At 43.3% G+C, this 17,945-nt stretch overlaps 1 protein-coding gene across 10 annotated transcripts in view; it reads left to right on the top strand.

The window, feature by feature from the left end:
* Positions 1–17,945, top strand: part of WT1 (WT1 transcription factor) — a 45,698-nt gene that overhangs the window by 21,186 nt on the left and 6,567 nt on the right. For 9 of the 10 annotated variants that reach the window (XM_078059158.1, XM_078059162.1, XM_078059160.1 and 6 more), the window contains 2 exons: positions 14,416–14,512; positions 17,445–17,595. In XM_078059158.1, the coding sequence (XP_077915284.1) occupies positions 14,416–14,512; positions 17,445–17,595 (248 nt within the window). The remainder of the gene's footprint in view (positions 1–14,415; positions 14,513–17,444; positions 17,596–17,945) is intronic. The other variant, XM_078059157.1, reaches the window with a different exon arrangement.

Genomic DNA, 17,945 nt, shown 5'->3' on the forward strand with positions numbered 1-17,945 from the left:
CAAGAGATTTACTTCTTGAAAATAGATAGCCTGCTTTTAAGTGGCTCCTGGAGCTTGGGATGCAGAGCAAAGGTGGAGAGAAATAGTTCTGTGAATATCAGCATTCCTGAGTGAAATCCTCCAGCTCCACCCCCAGCAAAACTTTGTTAATTTCTCCTTTTAAAAATGGTTACCTTTATGCCAGGAAAGTAGTTCTTTGTCATCCCTTGGATTCCGCTTGGATCTGTTAGCCGTACTGCCAAGACAAACACGGGACTCCTGGGTTGGCGGGGTGGGGACGGAGACTGATTCTGAGCTGTGTCTCCTGTTCCTCGCATCTGGAGTGGACTTAATTTCTTTGCCCTCAGCTCTCACTTCCGTGCTACTTGTTTCAACTCTCCTTGGCTGTTCACCTTTCCCACCCTTTTCTCTTTGGGCATGTATTCAATTAATATATATAACTTTTTAAATTAAGTAATCCATATAAATTATAGAACACCTAGAAAATACAACTATACAGGGAAGGAAACTCCCCCCTTCCCCCAGTAGTTCAGATGAAATTACTGTTAATATTATGTTGCATACACTTAGACTTTTTTCTAAGTGTATGGGGGCGCATGGTGAGGGGCAGAGGGAGGGAGAGAATCCAAAGCAGGCTCCACACCAGCACCCAAAGCAGGGCTCCGTCTCACAACCCTGATATCAGGACCTGAACCAAAATCAGGAGTCGGACACTTAACCAGCTGAGTCACCCAGGGGCCCCTAGACCTTTTTCTATGCATACATGTACATTTGTGCCCTTTTCTTTTCTCTAGCAAATGATTGGGCTTCAACTTCTGTAAGCCATTGTCAAGTTCTGTATTTCAACTATCAAGAGAGTGTTTTGAAAATATTCTTAACTTAACAAATATTTCATTTAAAAAACTACTTTGGCCTTTATAGACATCATCTCTACACTATGTCTCTATTTATTTTTAAGCAAGGAGTCATTTTCATCTTGTAAAGGTGAAGGGAAATGACAGGTTTGTTCAGATCAGAAATACAAAGAGACCAAGTAGGAAAGATAGAAAAGGAAGGTGGTGGTGAAGGGACCAAGATGGATGTGGGGAGGATGATGGACTCAGCACAGAAAGATGAAGTAGGGTTCTAGCCTGTTGATAAAGGTGTTTGTGTGTGTGTGTGTGTGTGTGTGTGTGTGTGTGTGTGTGTGTTGGAGGGGGAGAAGTATAATAGGTGTGTGGCGGATGTCTTTCATGACCTAAAGGAATATTTTGCACCTCTCATGTCTGTGATCCCATCTTATACCCTTCTGAGACCCTCTACTCACCATGAATCCTTCCTATTATTTACCCAAGAAAAAAAATCATAACCTCCAGCTAGGAAAATATTGACATGGAAGCTACACTAGTAAAAAGTCATCTGTATAAACACTTCTCTGAATTGAGGGTCTGTTGCATATTTGAGTAGGTTTTTTTTCTTATTAAAATTGAAAAAGTTCATTTACTCTAGCTTTATTTTTAACTCTTTATTTTTGTTTATTTTTTTTAAAGAATTTTTTTTTATTTGAGAGAGAACACAAGCAGGGGGGAGGGGTAGAGGGAGAGGGAGAAGCAGACTCCCCACTGAGCAGGGAACCCAATGCCCGACTTCATCCCAGGACCCCGGGATCATGACCTGAGCCGAAGGCAGACACTTAGCTGACTGAGCCACCCAGGCGCCCTCTAACTTTTTATTTTAAAAGCAAAGCCACAAATATAATGTTCCTAAGGCTAAGATGGTGACTTTATCAAAATGAAAACAACTCTTACCCCCTTGATTATAAAAGTAACACAGGCTTACTATGTATTTAAAACATCAAACCCATCCCAAAACATCATAAAGGAAAAGAGGTATCTGTTACCTTACCACCCAGTGATCACTAATTTTTATTAGGATATGTTTATACCCGCAGAGAGAAACTCCTGGAAACATTTACCGAACTAGTAACTGTAGTTGTCTCTGGGAAGATTAGAGGGAGAGGGGGAAAGCCTGATAGAGATGGGTTTAAGAGATCCTAGGAGGGGATAAACTGGAGGCACTTGTACAAAGACGCTTGCATGGAGTTTTGCTGCAAAAAGGAGCAAAGAAATGGGGTTCTAGCTCAATGAGGATAGAATGTCAGGAGAAGGTGGTTTCTTAGTGTTTTGCTTTATTTACTTATATTTAGAGAGAAATACCTGCCTTTTTGTTTACTGATGAGAATGATCAAGAAGAGGGAAAAAGTTGGTGGGAGAGGATAGAATATGCTGGAACACTGTCCTTGAGCGAGAAGAGGCTCCATGGGTAACTGGCCACCGGGTAGCTAAGAGCTGGGATAGGTCATCCAAAAACTGTTGATCTGCAAGGGCTCTTTGTTTATAAGGATATTAACCCTTTGGTTGTCCTATGTACTGCAAGTATTTTCTCTGATTTTATTTTGACTCTTAATGGTTTTGTCTTTTCCTGTCAGAAATTTCTACTTTTATAGTAAAAGTGATCAGTTTTTGTTTTATGGTTTCAAGTTTTTGGCCTTAGTATCGTGTCTAAAAAGATTTTCCCAAGATTTAAAAAAAAAATTTACTTATTTATTGGTATTTCTTGGTATATTTTTAAATTTACTTTTTATATTTAAACATTTAGTTCATCTTGAATTTATTTGGCAATTTGATCCACCTTGATTTGTTTCTAGAGGACTAGCCAGTATCCCCAAACTATTTTGAATAATCCAGTCTTTCATCATTAACTTCAAATATTTCCTTTATCAATCCTTGAAACCTATCAAATTCCTTGGGTCCATTTCTAGATGCTTTACCCTCTTCTTTTGATCAGTCTGGTTCTTTTTGCCAAGTATCAGGCTATTTTCTTAGCCCTAATTTTATAGACTCTTTAAATATCTGATAGAAAAGTTTCCTAGCATTGTATTTCTTTTTTCAAACTAATTCTGGCTATTATCTCTTGTTCATTCTTCAAGATGACTTTTAGATTCTTCTTGTTAATTTCAAAGAAAGTCTTTATTGGGGTGCTTGGGTGGCTCAGTTGGTTAAGTGTCTGACTTGATTTTGGTTCAGGTCATGATCTCAGCACCATCCGGCTTCACACTGGGCGTGGAGCCTTCTTAAGATTCTCTCTCTCCCTCTCCCTCTGCTCCTCACCACCCTTGCTCATGCACAGGCACTCTCTCTCTCTAAAAACAAAATAAAAGAAAAAAGAAAGTGTTTGTCAATATTGGTTTGTTAATTGTGACAAATGCACTCATTTGTGCATTTGTGAGTGAGATGTGAGTAAGAGAGGAACCTGGGCATGAGATATATGGTAACTGTCTATATTATCTTAGAAATTTTTCTGTAAATCTAAAACAATTCTAAAATAACAAGTTTATTTTTTAAGTCTTAATTAGAATTTTGAGGGGATTGCATCACGTTTAAAAATTAATTTTGGAGAAGATTGACTTTTGGAAAAAAGAGCTAACCCTTTCTTCAAGAATGTAGATAACAGGGGTGCCTGGGTGGTGCAGTCAGTTAAGCATCCAACTCTCGGTTTCAGCTCAGGTCTGATCTCAGGGTCATGAAATCGAGCCCCGCATGAGGCCCTGAGCTCAGGGCCAAGACTGCTTGGGTTTCTTTCTCCCTCTCCCTCTGCCCCTCCCCCTACTCTCTCTAAAATAAATAAGTAAATCTTAAAAAAAAAAAAGAATAAAAGAACGTGGATGGCATTCCTGAACATTTTTTTCAAGTCTTGTTCTGTGTCAGATGTCTCCATTTTGAATTTCTTCCTTTTCGGAACTTTTTAGCAATAATGCCTCTGACTTCAAAATTTCTTTGAGAATGAGTGTGATTCCATGAATATTACAAGGATTTTCCTTTGTGTCTTCACCTTGAAATACTTTGTGGTGTTACTAACATTCGTTTGGAGGGTGGGACCTGTGGAAAAGATGATTAGGCACACAGCCTTCACACCTGCAAGCCTCCGTTTCAACTGGAGAAGCAGGGGACATCTTAATCTTAAGAGCCCCCGTGCTTGATCCTGGTGTTTTAGGGAGGACAGTTTTTTTTTTGTGTGTGTGTAATTGAGCATAGTTGAGTAAACTTTTTCAGATTCAAGAGTGTGCAAGCAAGCTGGGTAGGAGCCTTTAGGAATCCGGGCTGTAAAGCACCTGCTCCATCTTTCCTGGGCAGGGCTTGTCTCATGTGGATCTGCGACAGATGTTCTTGGTATCTAGCAGCAGTTTCCGGCCAGAGAGCCAAGTCTGTGAGAACAGCGAACCCAGTGAGTTAGATGAAATTGGGATTCTGATAAACCATCACCTCAATACCAGACACATGTAAGGAGAGATCCAGAGATTTCTTATATAGTCTGATTGAGATGGTCTATGAAAATACAGTTCCTGTGTGTGTGTGTGTGTGTGTGTGTGTGTGTGTGTTGAAGCAGGAATGAAAGTCATGCTGAAAAATCATCTTCCAAGTGGTAGGGGTCAGTAAAATTGTGGAGTTTTTGGACTGTGTTCTCTCCAAACTGTTGTGAGAAACTGGATTTATTTTTTTAAAGGTTTTATTTATTTATTTGACAGAGAGAAACACAGCTAGAGAGGGAACACAAGAAGGGGGAGTGGGAGAGGGAGAAGCAGGCTTCCTGCTGAGCAGAGAACCTGACATGGACATGGGGGCTCGATCCCAGGACCCTGGGATCATGACCTGAGCCGAAGGCAGACGCCTAACGACTGAGCCACCCAGGCGCCCCGAGAAACTGGATTTAAATATTTAAAATATCTCTTAGCTCTGCTCTGAATGTTAAATAGGAGGGAAAATGTCACTTGGAGGAGGTTTGTGTACCGTTTCAAGTGGTGAGGAAGTCTCGATGGTTCATAAGGGCTGATTTATACAAGCGTTGTTGTCAGGCTGTTAACCATCCAGCCCGTGTCCCCTGTTAAACAGCAGCTGATGACCAGGTTGCATGAGAAGTGAAGTGAAGTGAAGACATAGGAGCCATGACTATAAAGAAGCTTTCAAAAGAGGAATACAGACTAGGTTTTGGTAATGATAGCATTGTTAGAACCAGGAGGCGTCTTCCAGAAGGTAATACTTTGAAGGGACCAGTACTCATTTATAGATACCACGTTTTGAGAAATTCCCTGAAGAAATAAATCCAGTGACTTTTGGGTAATTGCTAGATTAGGTATGGATCAAGACTTTTTCTATAGTAGGTGGTAGAATGCCCGTTGAACTGGCATAGGTTGAAGGGGAAATTTAAATTTAGTAACTTAACTGTATTGTATTTTAAAACCCCATGTCTGGATTCAGGGGCTCAGACGATGTCATTAGAACACTGTTTCACTGTCTCTTGTCTCTGCTGTTTTCTGTGCTGGCTGCCTTCCCAGACTGGCTCTCTCCATTGTAACAAAAATAGCTCTGGTTTCGGTCATCTACGGCCTGACAAGAATACCTCTCTATTGATTCTTCAACAAAAGACCCAGGGAAGGCTCTGACTGGCCCGGGTTGGGTCATGTGGCTGGAGAATTCAGTGATCTGATTGGCCAGATCCTGAGCATGTCCTTACCCCTGGAATCTGAGGGCGGGATTAGAAGAAAAGTGGAAAGGAAAAGGGCCATGTTTCCAGAGGAAGGTGGGATGGATGTGGAGTGGGCAGAACAAGAAAGACTCAATAGAGAATTAAAATAGACAAAGTTAGGGGGCGTCCAGGTGGCTCAGTCCATTAGGTGTCTGGCTCTTCGTTTCAGCTTAGGTCATGATCTTGCAATTGTGGGATCCAGCCCCACATCAGGCTCTGTGTTGCTCAGTGTTGAGTCTGCTTCGATTTCTCTCTCCCTCTCCCTCCTGCTTACTCTCTCTCTCTCAAATAAGTAAGTAAATAAATAAATAAATAAAAATCTTTAAAAATAAATAAATAAATCAAAGTTAGTAAAAATGGCGTGAGTCCTCTTCCCCTCCAGATAACTTTGGAGCTGTTTGCCCATAGGGATGTATGATACCTGGAGAGAGAATAAATGAAGGATGGTGCAGGGAAGCCTTCTTTCTAATGCTCACGAGAAAAGCACTCATTAAAAGGTACAATAGTTAGAGTTATCATAGTATACTTTTTAATTGAAAGTGACACAAGATAGATTAGGTTTTTGTTAAAAGTCAAAAATGCATCTTTTTCTTGAGATCTGAACTGAAATGAAACACCTGAGGGGAGGAGGAAGACTCAGATTTTTTGAGTAAAAAAATAGCTGGTTGTTTTCTGTAGACTATACTTCCGGAGGAATTTTATACCATGAACCATCAGACTGCAGACATTACTTATATTATTGTTTTTGTTTTTTAAGCTCAATCAAATTTAACTTGTTTGATTCATTTTTAAGTTCTAGGTTCTGTGCTGGATTCATAAAAGAAACTGCATCTTTTGTATATTCTCAGGAACAGAATAATCCTTTGGCTTTTATATATTCCCATTGATTTGTTATATTCCCACTATAAATGATGAAATTACACAAAGAAAAGAGAATGGCTAGAAGGCCTTGCTGATGATGTCTGTGCAGAATTTTATTTAAATATTGCCCTTAGCACATCACATTCAGGCAGAGATAAAAATAGCATTCATGTTGAGCTCGAGGTGATTGTGTAGGTTGCCGCCACCTCTGATTTTGTGCAGAAAGAGAATTTAATATATATTCATTTTCCCGAGTCAGATCTTCTAAGTGGATATGAAAGTGACTTCTGAAAATACTCTGGCTACAGGGAAATTAGATTTTCATTCAGTAAAGCTTTTCAACCTACGAATTCTGGTGTGACCACTAAGGCTTCTTGGGGGAAGTTCCTGTTCTTTTGGCCCCAAGTCCTCCAGTTCAAGTCCAACTATCTCTATGCGTGGTGCATCTTTGTGAATGCTGAGCGTTTGTGCAGAGGCTTATTGTTTCATTGGGCTTGGTTTTATTTTGTTGGTTGTCCTCTCTTAAGTCTCTTTTATGCTATAACTGTCCTTCTCACCCCTAACTCCTCTTTCTTTTTTTTTTTTCTCATGTTACTGATAAGTTGGAGACAGCAAGTCATTTGGCCAGTAGAGTATCTTCCAATCTGGATTCGGCAGATTGCTCTCACAGGCTTTTAACTTCGGGTTTCCATCCCCTGTGTTGCCTATAAATAGGTAGTTAGATCTGGAAGCTTGCTTAGATTTGGGTTCTTTTTTTTTTTTTTTTTTTTTTTAGCAAGATTGGTGTGTTTAGCCTCCTCTCTTGTGTTTAACCTTTAAGGATGCACACTCTTTGAACACAGTTCCAGTATCCTTTTCCCTCAAAAGTGGCCCACTAGACAGGGGTGATGGTTCTCAAGGCTTGCAGCAAAGTGTATTTTCAACACCAAAAGGAATCAAGCATTTAAGTGTCTCATATATATATAGCCTGAGTATTAAGGATGGACAGAGAAGAGGGGTTGATGGGTAAATTCCATTTTCTGGATATGCAAGAGTTTGAAGTTCTCCCAGGTGCTTTCCTTCAACCTGATTAACTCTGCAGAGGTGAGAAGACAGAGGTGAAGGCGGGGGATGCCCACCTGGCCAAGGACTAGAGGTGGGAGAGAGAAGTCACAGGTGGAGGTTTCCCCTTTTTGAATATTTGTATCAAATGCTAATTACCTTCTTTCTCTTTTCTTTTTTCTTTCTTTCTTTCTTCTTCCTCTTCTGTTGATAAGGGATTTCAGGGCAGCTCTGGTTTTCCTCATCTGTAAAACCTCAATTCCTTTTTATTAATCTTCTTGTGCCTGTGGAATATCAAAATTAATCATTTCTAGAGAAGCTACTCTTCTAACATCAAGTTTTTTTCTGGGCCAAACCTCAATGTACAAGTTTTTAGCATGAAGAGGGCTCATAATTTGTGTTATATGAGGGACATTCTTCTCTTTTTTGCAAACTTTCTAAGGACATGTGTTTATGTATTTTAAAGCTGTCTGGGAAAAGCAAACTTTCTCAGGATACATTTTTATGCATCCTCAAGCTGTTTAGGAAAATGGGCAGCCCACACCACCACCAGGAATGATGCAGCATAGGATCTACTGATAACTGTTTCTGCTCAGTTTATTTTCCCAGTTAGGTGGAAAGAATTTTTTTTTTTTTTTTGTAAAAATTGTGCTCAGTTTTGATTGTTGCTCTGTCGCATGTAAGCAGGCCATTTCCATCAGCTAGCTGTGCTTTCCTTAAACCAAAATGAATGTTGGGCCTCAGAGCAGAAGCTTGAGTGTCCTGAAGAGTGAGTATCTTGACTTGTTCCTCATGATTGCTCCCCTTCTCTTATCCTACCCACTCCCACGACATTTTTAAACCATCAGCAAGCCTAATTTCATTCATGCCACTAGAAAAAAGAGCTGGGAATTAGTCAAGGGTCTTGATGATAGAAGTGAACCCAGGATGGGGTTATTCCACCAGAATTGTCTAGCTAGTTTTGAAGGAAGAGAGCTGTGCTGACCTGGACTCAAACCCCATCTCTGCCACTTGCCATCTCTGTGACTTTGGGCAGATAACTCAGTGTCTTCTTAAATCTTAATATTCTTTGCTATAAAATGCAGGTCTTACTATTAAGTCCTAGTGAACATCTATTGAGGGCATGTCATGGGCCAAGCAGTGTGCTTTACTTACCTAGTCTCATTTGATGCTATAAAGGTCCGATGGGGAGGTGCTGTTTCTCTTTTGGACTAATCTAGATTAATCTGGAGAAAAAGGATCCAGATTAATTTAACTCTTTCAGATGTATCTGCAAGAAACTGAGTAAGTCTGGTTCTCTTGGTATGGGAGGTTGAATAATGACCCCCGAAGATATCGAAGTCCTAATGCCTGGAACCTGTGAATGATGCCTTATACAGCACAAAGGACTGTGCGGGTGTGATTAATTTAAGGATCTTGAGATGGGGAGATCATCCTGAATCATCCGGGTGGGCCCTAAAAGTAATAAGTGTCCTTATAAGAAGAAGACACAGGGGGAGATTTGACTACAGAGGAGTTGTAGGGGATGTGATGAAGGAAGCAAGAGGTTAGAATGATGTGAAGAAGGGACCAAGGGATGCAGGCAAGTTCTAGAAATTGGGAAAGACAAGGAAAGAGATTTTCCCCTCAGCCTCCAGAAGAAAATAGCCCTGCCCACACCTTGACTTTAGGACAGGGAGGCTGATTTTAGACTTCTGATGTCCAGAATTGTAAGGGAATAAATTTGTGTTTTAAGCCATCAGATTTGTGGTAATTTGTTACAGCAGCTGTAGGAAACTGATTTGCTGGAATTCACACTTTTCTGCCTATAGCTTCAATGTTTAAACCCACTTGCAAGTGGGCCAATGAAATTTAGAGTGAACCACCGATACTTGTAGATGATAAGTGCTTCTGGATTTTGTCCTCATGGCATTGGCCATGTCTGCTGTACAAGTACAGCTTCTTTTTAAGCTTTCAAGAGTTTAGAGGGTTCTGATACTCAGTTTTCAAAGAATCAGGTGCTTCCCCACCTCTACGTTGTTGCCATGTGGAAGGAGACAACAAAATCAAGATGGAATTTTCCAGTTTGTAGCTTAAACTTCCTTGCACAACCTTTAAACCTGAGGCTGCAAACTGGTGGCCCTCAGGCCAGAGATATTTTGTCTGATCTGACAGTGATTCTATAAAATCTCAGTTATTTGCCAGAATTTTTGATTGATTGATTGATTATTTGAAAGAGAGCGGGGGCGGGGGGAAGAGGGAGAGAATCTCCAGCAGACTCCCTGCTGAGCATGGAGCCTGATGTGGGGCTTGATCTCATGACTCCAAGACCATGACCTTGAGCTAAAATCAAGAGCTGGACACTTAACCACACTTAACCAACTGAGCCACCCAGGCGCCCCATTTGCCAGAATTTATAGCTGAAGCGATCTCATATAAAAATCTTGATTTCTGACTTTTCTGGAAAATGGAAAGGTCTGGCAACACCTGGTTCATATAATTGCCAGTCCCTGGCTGAAAGAATAGAGTACTTACTTTCTTCCTCATTATCTCTGTTGGAAGGTAGATCTAGCCACTGTAACCATTTCTACCCTAAGGGAGGTTTGGGTCTCTTGATTGCTCAGTCTCGTGGGATTCATACTCCATTCTAGGGCTGCTCCATGAATAATAGCACCTTGTCTCTGGGTCATGATAAATTTTTAGCCCACAACTGTCCAAAGCTTTGTGATTGCTTTATTTGGAAAGTGCATTATTGGTCCCAGAAATCTCTTCACTGGGTGGTAGCTCCTTGCCCTTCTTAGAAGGCTTTATGGCTCCAGACCTCTAAAAATTCTGCCTGCACTCCTATTTGGTTCATCTACAGCAGAGTCAGTGGAAGTTTTTAAGACTAATTCTCTTGGAGGAAAAGCTTGGCTTTACTTGACCATCTAAGCTAGTAGCTGGGTCTATTGTTCCAATGGTAGCCACCATCATCCTGAGCCATTCTGTCTCAGGTTAACTCCTGCTGATGACATGTGTCCATCCAAATGACTAGATTTTCTATGATGGCTTCCCCCAGGTTGCCTCATAGAGAGAACTTTTAGAATTCTATCACTTTCTGAATACTAGTGAATGATTATGTGCATTGTAAATATAATAGTTCCCCACAACAGCAAGGAAGATCCTCCCCCACCCCTTTTTAAAAAATGGAATCACAGAAAAGGTGATTTTCAAAGGTAGAGATAATATGAAATGGGATGGAAAACAAATGTTTTGGAAGCCAAATTGAGTAAAAAAGATTTCAACAGTTGGGGATGACTTGCTAAAAGAAATAAAACGGATTTTGAAGGATAAATGTGTAGTCTTGAACTGCAGTTAAAGAAATCGTATCTTCAAGCTCAAGGTTGGAGATATGTGCCTTAACTGGGGTTCATGCTTGGACATTGAGGATTCTATTTGACTGAGGAGGACCATCGTGACCTGAGTGCTAAGAAGTGATGGGCCCTTAGATGTGTTCATCGAGCCCTGACAGCCTGTGAGCCTAAAGCATTGTGCTGTGTTTGACTGGCATACTGATTTGGAAAAATTTGCAATGGAATCCCTTCGGGGGAGGCATGTACTCTCTGGTTTTATTCATTTATGGTACACCCCCAATTCTTAAGGTTTTTGTGTTTATGGATGGTCCTCCTTCCCCCCTCCTTTATAGTAGCACTCTTCTGGGGGCACTGGGATCCATTTCGAGCCCACACGTTGAGAGAGAATTAACAAAGGAAGGGGATCAAGAAGAGGATGATATAGATAGGAAACGAATCAGACACCAGTTTCTGTCATAATCACTGAGAGAACCACAACTCTCTACCTGGTCCAGTACCTGAAGGACTGTCATGTGGAAGAGGAGTTAGATTCAGTCCTTCTCATGGAACATTTATAGGCTACACACCTTCAGTCACCAAGCGGAGAGAATACAGAGAGGAGCAAGTTGGTCTTTGTCTTCGAGGCCGAGTTTACCCCAGAGCAGAGGGGACCCACAGAGATGGCTGTAAAACACACAGTCTCTGTGGTTCTCCAGAAGACAGAAAGGAAGAGGCCAATTTAGGCTTGGCTTAGAAAGGCCTTTCCTCACGATTAAAGCCCTCCCCCAATGGAATGGGCTGCCTTAAAAACTTGCCAGCAGTCGTATTTCCAACTGTTGAAGACAAGCTACAGGAGTTTGGAATGAGGGTTGCAGTAGATGACTTTTCTCCCTCTGTTAGTGTATGGTCCCAAGACCACTGACCTGCTTTCCTTTACTTACCCAGAGAGAGTGGTCACCATGTGAAATGCTTGTGGGTTGTACTCAGCGTTTTGGGCAGACCACATGGGGAAGGGTGTTGGTTTGCAGGGTTTCCAAGTGTGGAATTGCACTGATGTGTCGTCTGTCTTCTGGAGACGCCAACGTCGGCAGGCAGGGCCCAGCTGTAGTTTTTATTCACGGACCTGGGAGAAGAAGCAAGGGGCGTATTTGGCAGGTACAGTCTTATTTCTGGTTGCTTCTTTTGTGTGTTGACTGCATCTGGCTCTGAGGATCATGTCATTACCTGTGAGTGGGGCAGCACTTCCTTTCCTGGGACAAGTATTTTGAGGGAAGCCTATTTCCTATGCCCGCCAGGAACCCAAATAACATCATATCCAGCGATTAGCTGCCAAAATAAGAGATTCCTAATTCTTCCCCTTTGATAGCAGAACTTTAAAGTAATTCAGATTTCTGTTGTGTCCCTTAGAGATCCCTCAGCCTTAGAAAATGTGTCACCTTTGGCTCCATGCAGAGACTAAACTGAGCAGAGGCAGCATCTCTTCACGGCCTTCAAGGCAGAATGTTCTGGCAGCGTCCTTCTTGTCCTGTCCTCTCTCTGCTACCACATGGCCACTGTCATCAGCTCTTGCGTCCTCACTGTCTATATAATGTGATTGTAAGGAAAGCAGACAAGGCCTCTTTCTTGGCAACTACATTTTAAGGTTCAGAGAGGCAGATGTTATCTGGATTTGGCATTTCTTTCCAATTCTTGCATGCTTAACCCCGGTTTAGTTCTTTGGGACATTTCCCCCTACCCACAGATATGTCAGAAATCACCTGGAGGATGTGGAGACGAAGTGTAGTAAGTTGAAGTGAGCAGAACTGCCACCCAGTTCCCCAAACTGCTATCATTGCTCTCTGCAAGGGAGACAGGCAGTTCTTTCTAAAATGCTTGGAGCCAGAATTCAATGTGAAACCCCACAGCTGCTGTGGCTTTGGGACGTGTGGACAAGTCAGTCATCCTGGCAGACACCCTTCCCCTGCAGGGTTCTCTCCCCTGGAGAAGTGGAGGGGAGCCAGCCCCAGGGTTTCCCCACACCCTCAGCTGGAGTGGGCCGACCGGCCAAGCTACCTGCCTCCTACACCGGGACCCGTGGAGTCTCTAGAGTAACAGAGGCAGAGGGCGGAGGTTCTCAGCCCTGACAGCAAGTTAATTATACCTGGAGGCTTGGCGGTGGGGGAAACAGTGCATGGACCCCATGACTCCCCAGAGCTAATTTTGTAAAGCAGCTTTATAAATTCCACATACCGAACAGTTCACGCATTTGGAGTATACAAATAAATGGTTTCTAGTATATTCAGAAGGTTGTACGACCATTCCCACAATTTTAGGACATTTTCAGCAGTCACTCTCCCATTCCCCCCAACTTCCCCAGGCCTAGGCAGCCAGTTACCGATCCACTTTCTGTCTCTACAGAATTTGCCTGTTCTGGACATTCTGTTTAAACAGAATCACACAGTAAGTGTGTCCTTTGTGGCTGGCTTCTTCACTTAGCCTGTTTTCAGGGTTTGTCCACATTATCGTGTATCAGTACTTCCTACCTTTTTATTGCTAAATAATATTCCCTTTTATGAAGATACTATAATTCGTTCATCCGTTCATCAGCTGATGGACGTTTGGGTTGATTCCACTTTTCGGCTATTATGAGTAATGCTGCTAATAAACGATGTGTACAAGTTTATCTGTAGATACATGTTTTCATTTCTCCTGGGAATATACCTAGAAGTAGAATTTCTGGGTCATATTGTAACTTTAGGTCTAATCTTTTGAGGAGCTGCCAGACATTTTCCAAAGCAGCTGCACCATTTTACAGAGGCATTTCATAAAAGCTCCCTGTGCTGATTCTAGATGTGATTATAACGTGCTTCCCATGTAGATAAGAATCCTTACTCTGCCTCATTTGGAAGTAAAAGCACAGCAGAATAGATACCAGCTTTTACCTAAAGGAGAGAATAGTTTTTGAGTCTTCACGTCTTCCAAGTTGTTCTTTTCAGCATTCCACAGCCCTCAGCTCTCGCTGGCAGCCCAAGATGAACCTGAGCCCCAACTAGAGGACTAGCCAGTCTAATGCTGGGTAGGATTATCCAGCGTCCGCTGACGCCAGGGGTTGCCTGCAAAGAGTGAAGTTGATCTGGAAAGCTGATCTGTAGGTTAAGTGCGGCAGGGCCACAGATGTGTAATCCCCACTTCTGAGAATGTGACATTTCTTCTTTGTCATCACTTTCTTGGTGCTATCTGGTAAAAACTGAGTCATGATGTGCCGACAAAAATCCATTGCACTTAATGTGGAACTTGAGGTATCTACTCATTCCTGAGATATTCCCAGCTGTCAGTCCTGCTGGCTAGATGGTAAACAACTTGCTGGGGATGAAATCCTGCCACTATGACTTTTCCCAGCTTGTCTGAGAGGCGTAGACCCAGACGGCCGGCCTGTGAGAACCTGAGCATGAGGGAGGGCTTCGTGGTGGTGACTCCAGGGTTGAGCGGCCCCGCCCTTCACAGAGGCCTGTTTCCAGAGTAGCCCCAGTGGAGGGACGCAAAAGCCAACTGTCCTTGTCCTGTGAGCTTTTTAAAAACCTTCCTTCTGCTGCAGATGCGCATTTCCAGATGGCACCTGTGGACCGACCTGAGCCTTGTTGTCCTTTCTTTGTGTTCGCAGCCACAGCACAGGGTATGAGAGTGATAACCACACGACGCCCATCCTCTGCGGCGCCCAGTACAGAATACACACCCACGGCGTCTTCAGGGGCATTCAGGTGAGAACTCGAGGTGGCCTCGCTGGAAGGGGACTTCTATGCCTCTTTCCCTTCTCAACAGCCTTTCTTTTCCCTGCTGATGGCCATCTGGCCATGGTAAGTCTGGTCCTAATTACAGGCTCCTTTGACAATAGGGACCTCTCCACTTCCACCAGGGCAGAGAGGACGCCTCCTCTCTACAGGTCCTTGTGACCCCGGCCTCGTCCCTGACTCAGACCAAGATGCTTCTGGCAGAACCCCATCCGTCTCCCCTTGACTGGTTAATTCACCTTTCCAGGTGGGCTGTGCAGCTCTTGCAACGAATGACCTGGACCCTTGGCTTCCAAGTCAGACCCTTGACTTGGTCTGCATTGTCCAGTGCCCGAAGTTGACTCTTCTCTTGCCAAGTGTTCTACTAATAACAGTAAATAATGACACTAACAGCACCACCATGTGGGTGCCGGACACGTTCTATATGCCAGGCAGTGTGCTGAATTTTATATATGGGCTTTTTGTCTTCAAAGACTTGATTTTTTAGAGCAGTTTTAGGTTTAAGGAAAAATTGTGCAGAAAGTACAAAGAGTTCCCGTATCCTCCCTCTTCCCCCTCCTCCCTATTATTAACATCTTGCCTCAGTATGATACACTTGTTACAGTTGATGAGCCAGTATTGATGCATTATTATTTTTTTGAAACATTATTGTTAACAAAAATCCATAGTTTACATCAGGGTTGGCTTTTTGTGCCATGGGGTTCCACGGGTTTTCTTAAATGCATAATGCCACGCATTTACCATTACATTATAGTATGGAATAGTTTCACTGTCTAAAAATAAAAATGCCTGTGTTCCACCTATTCATCTCTCCCCTCTTTCTCTCCTCCCCCTGACAACCACTGATCTTTTTACTGTCTCTATAGTTTTGCCTTTTTCCAGAATGTCGTACGGTTGGAATCATACAGTATGTGGCCTCTTCAGACTGACCTCTGTCACTTAGCAATATGCATTTAAGGTTCTTCCTTGTCTGTATTTTGTTTTTCCATTTAGTCCTCAGTGCACCTTTACAGGTGGGTACCGTTACGTCCATTTTACGGATGAGGAAACTGAAGTCCAGAGAAGATGAGTGACTTGTCCACAGTCACATAGCTAGTCATGACATGAGTCTTGTCTGATTCTGGGACCCCTGTTTTTAAGCACCGTGTTGCATTGCTTCTTAGGGAGGCAAAGGGCCGTGAACAGTTTGTAGGGGGAGGGGCCTCCAAGGAGAGTGAGGGAAGTAAAGTAAAAAGGTAAACATTTTGGAGAATTTGGGAAAGTCCGTGGCAGGCCACCTCAGCAGAGCCTCTTTGGGGAGGTCAGAACCACACATGGTTACCAAGGGTCTGCATTTGTGACTTTCACTTAGGAGTGACAGCAGTGATACTTTCACGAGAATAGTCAGTATTCTAGAAGTAAGTTGTGTGCGAGCAAGGTCCCCACATGAGGTGTGGCGCAGGTAGCTCTGAGATGTTCTGGTTGATGTTTCCAGGAGCATCATGGTGATAGAATAACGTGCTCCCTCTGCCCAAACCTTCCAAGGGTGACAATAAAGGTGAGGGTGACAGAAAGGCGAAATCCGATGGAGGTACAGGAAGTCATCCCAGTCTCTCCTCCTGGCATCCTCCACCAGGGTCCTTGACTGACCTTGACAACGCGACTTTTTATCCTGTTGCTGTGTGTGCTGCATCTAGATTGAACCAAAGGAAATGAAGAAGCCCCTTTTGCCTTCCTTTCCACAAAGCCCGGTTTGTGAGACTCACTGTCACAGCTGCTGATAGACTCCAGACCTCACAGGTGTTGTTTCACCACCGACTCATTTTCTCCTAGAGTCTGATAGTCAGACGCAGCTGGCTCGCCATTTAAATTTACGTCACCCTTTGACCTCGAGACCCTGTGGCCTATCAACAGCAAATTTGTATGTCACCACAGTACTTCTCCTTCAAAAAAGGTCTCACAGTGCAAGGCAGTGAGAAATAGAATCTAGACTATAAGCATGGTGTGGAAGATGCACAGAGCACAGGATGGGTTAAGCTCAGAGGCAGTTCTGGGTCTTAACACAAAACATGGATGTGCACTTTGGTCTTGACTTGCACATCTGTAAGAGAATGAGGAGGATTCAGTGGCCCCTGGGGCACTCCCACTTCTCCTGTCCATGAGTCATTGATCCTGAGAGCCAGAAGGAGAATTTGTTTCTGTGTCCCCTTAGCACCTTGTCATAGAGAACTGACCATACATGGACCCACTCCCACAAGGTGAAGGGACATAGGAAATCTCCGGAAGGCAGACACAGTGTTTTCTGGTCTTACTATTAAGTGATTACACTGGCTACACTATTGGACTCTGGTGGTTTCAGCCCCTTCACAGAGAGAACCCCCAATTCTCAGGGGCTCTTCCTTCCTTGTCACTTACTCCCACCTGGAAAGCCTGGTCAGTTTGGGGTTCATTCAGTATCCCGTGTTTTTCTCTTAATAAGGACTCCCCCATACATGGCAGACTGGGCCTGAGGTCATGTGGCCGTGTGTCCAAGTGGGAGGAAATAGATCCTGGGACTTTGGACTTCCAAACCTCACTGCCTCAAGTGGAAAAGCTGAGAGACAGGATGGATTGGGAGCTCTTGCAGTCACCAGCATTTCTTTTCTAGATCGTCTGGATCAGCAACCCCAAACAAACTTCAGTGAAGTACCAGTTCTGGTTGATCAGTAGTGATGATGTTGGCGTGATGCACTGTAGCATGTCCTGATCTGTCATCCATTAGTGATGTCTGCTGTGGGCATCTGGGTTATGGATGGGAGTGGTTTTAGGTCTTATATCTGTCATCCCTTCTTTGGGTATTTTCTAAAGCTCACTTCCCCTCAGGACTGACATGAATGTTCACATGTGGCTTAAAGCCTCCATTTCTCTTACACTCTGCTCGTAGGATGTGCGACGTGTGCCCGGAGTTGCCCCGACTCTTGTCCGGTCAGCATCTGAGACCAGTGAGAAACGCCCCTTCATGTGTGCTTACCCGGGCTGCAATAAGAGATATTTTAAGCTGTCACACTTACAGATGCACAGCCGGAAGCACACTGGTAAGTGTGTCCCCTGTCCAGCCTTGTTTCCCGTGGCCTATGGGCAAGGGTAGTTCAAGAGCTCCTGTTCCTGCCTGGTCACACTGCTAAGGACACAGGAAATTTCTTGGATTGACAGTAGGCAATGCTTTGAAAGGTCCGGCCAAGGTGATAAAAAAAAAAAAAGGCTGCAGGGGCATTTGGCATCCTGACTGTCCATCCATTAATAAAGAATTCAATAAACTATCTTCAGGAGGGCAGAGCAGAGTGGTGGAAAAAGAATTCCACCAAACTAAAGAGACTTAACTTGTGTTTGAATTCTGGCTTCACAACCAAGTGGTGAGACCTTGAGCAGTTATTTAACCTGTCTT

This window comes from Halichoerus grypus, chromosome 11 (assembly GCF_964656455.1).
Source record: "Halichoerus grypus chromosome 11, mHalGry1.hap1.1, whole genome shotgun sequence".
Lineage (NCBI taxonomy): Eukaryota > Metazoa > Chordata > Mammalia > Carnivora > Phocidae > Halichoerus > Halichoerus grypus.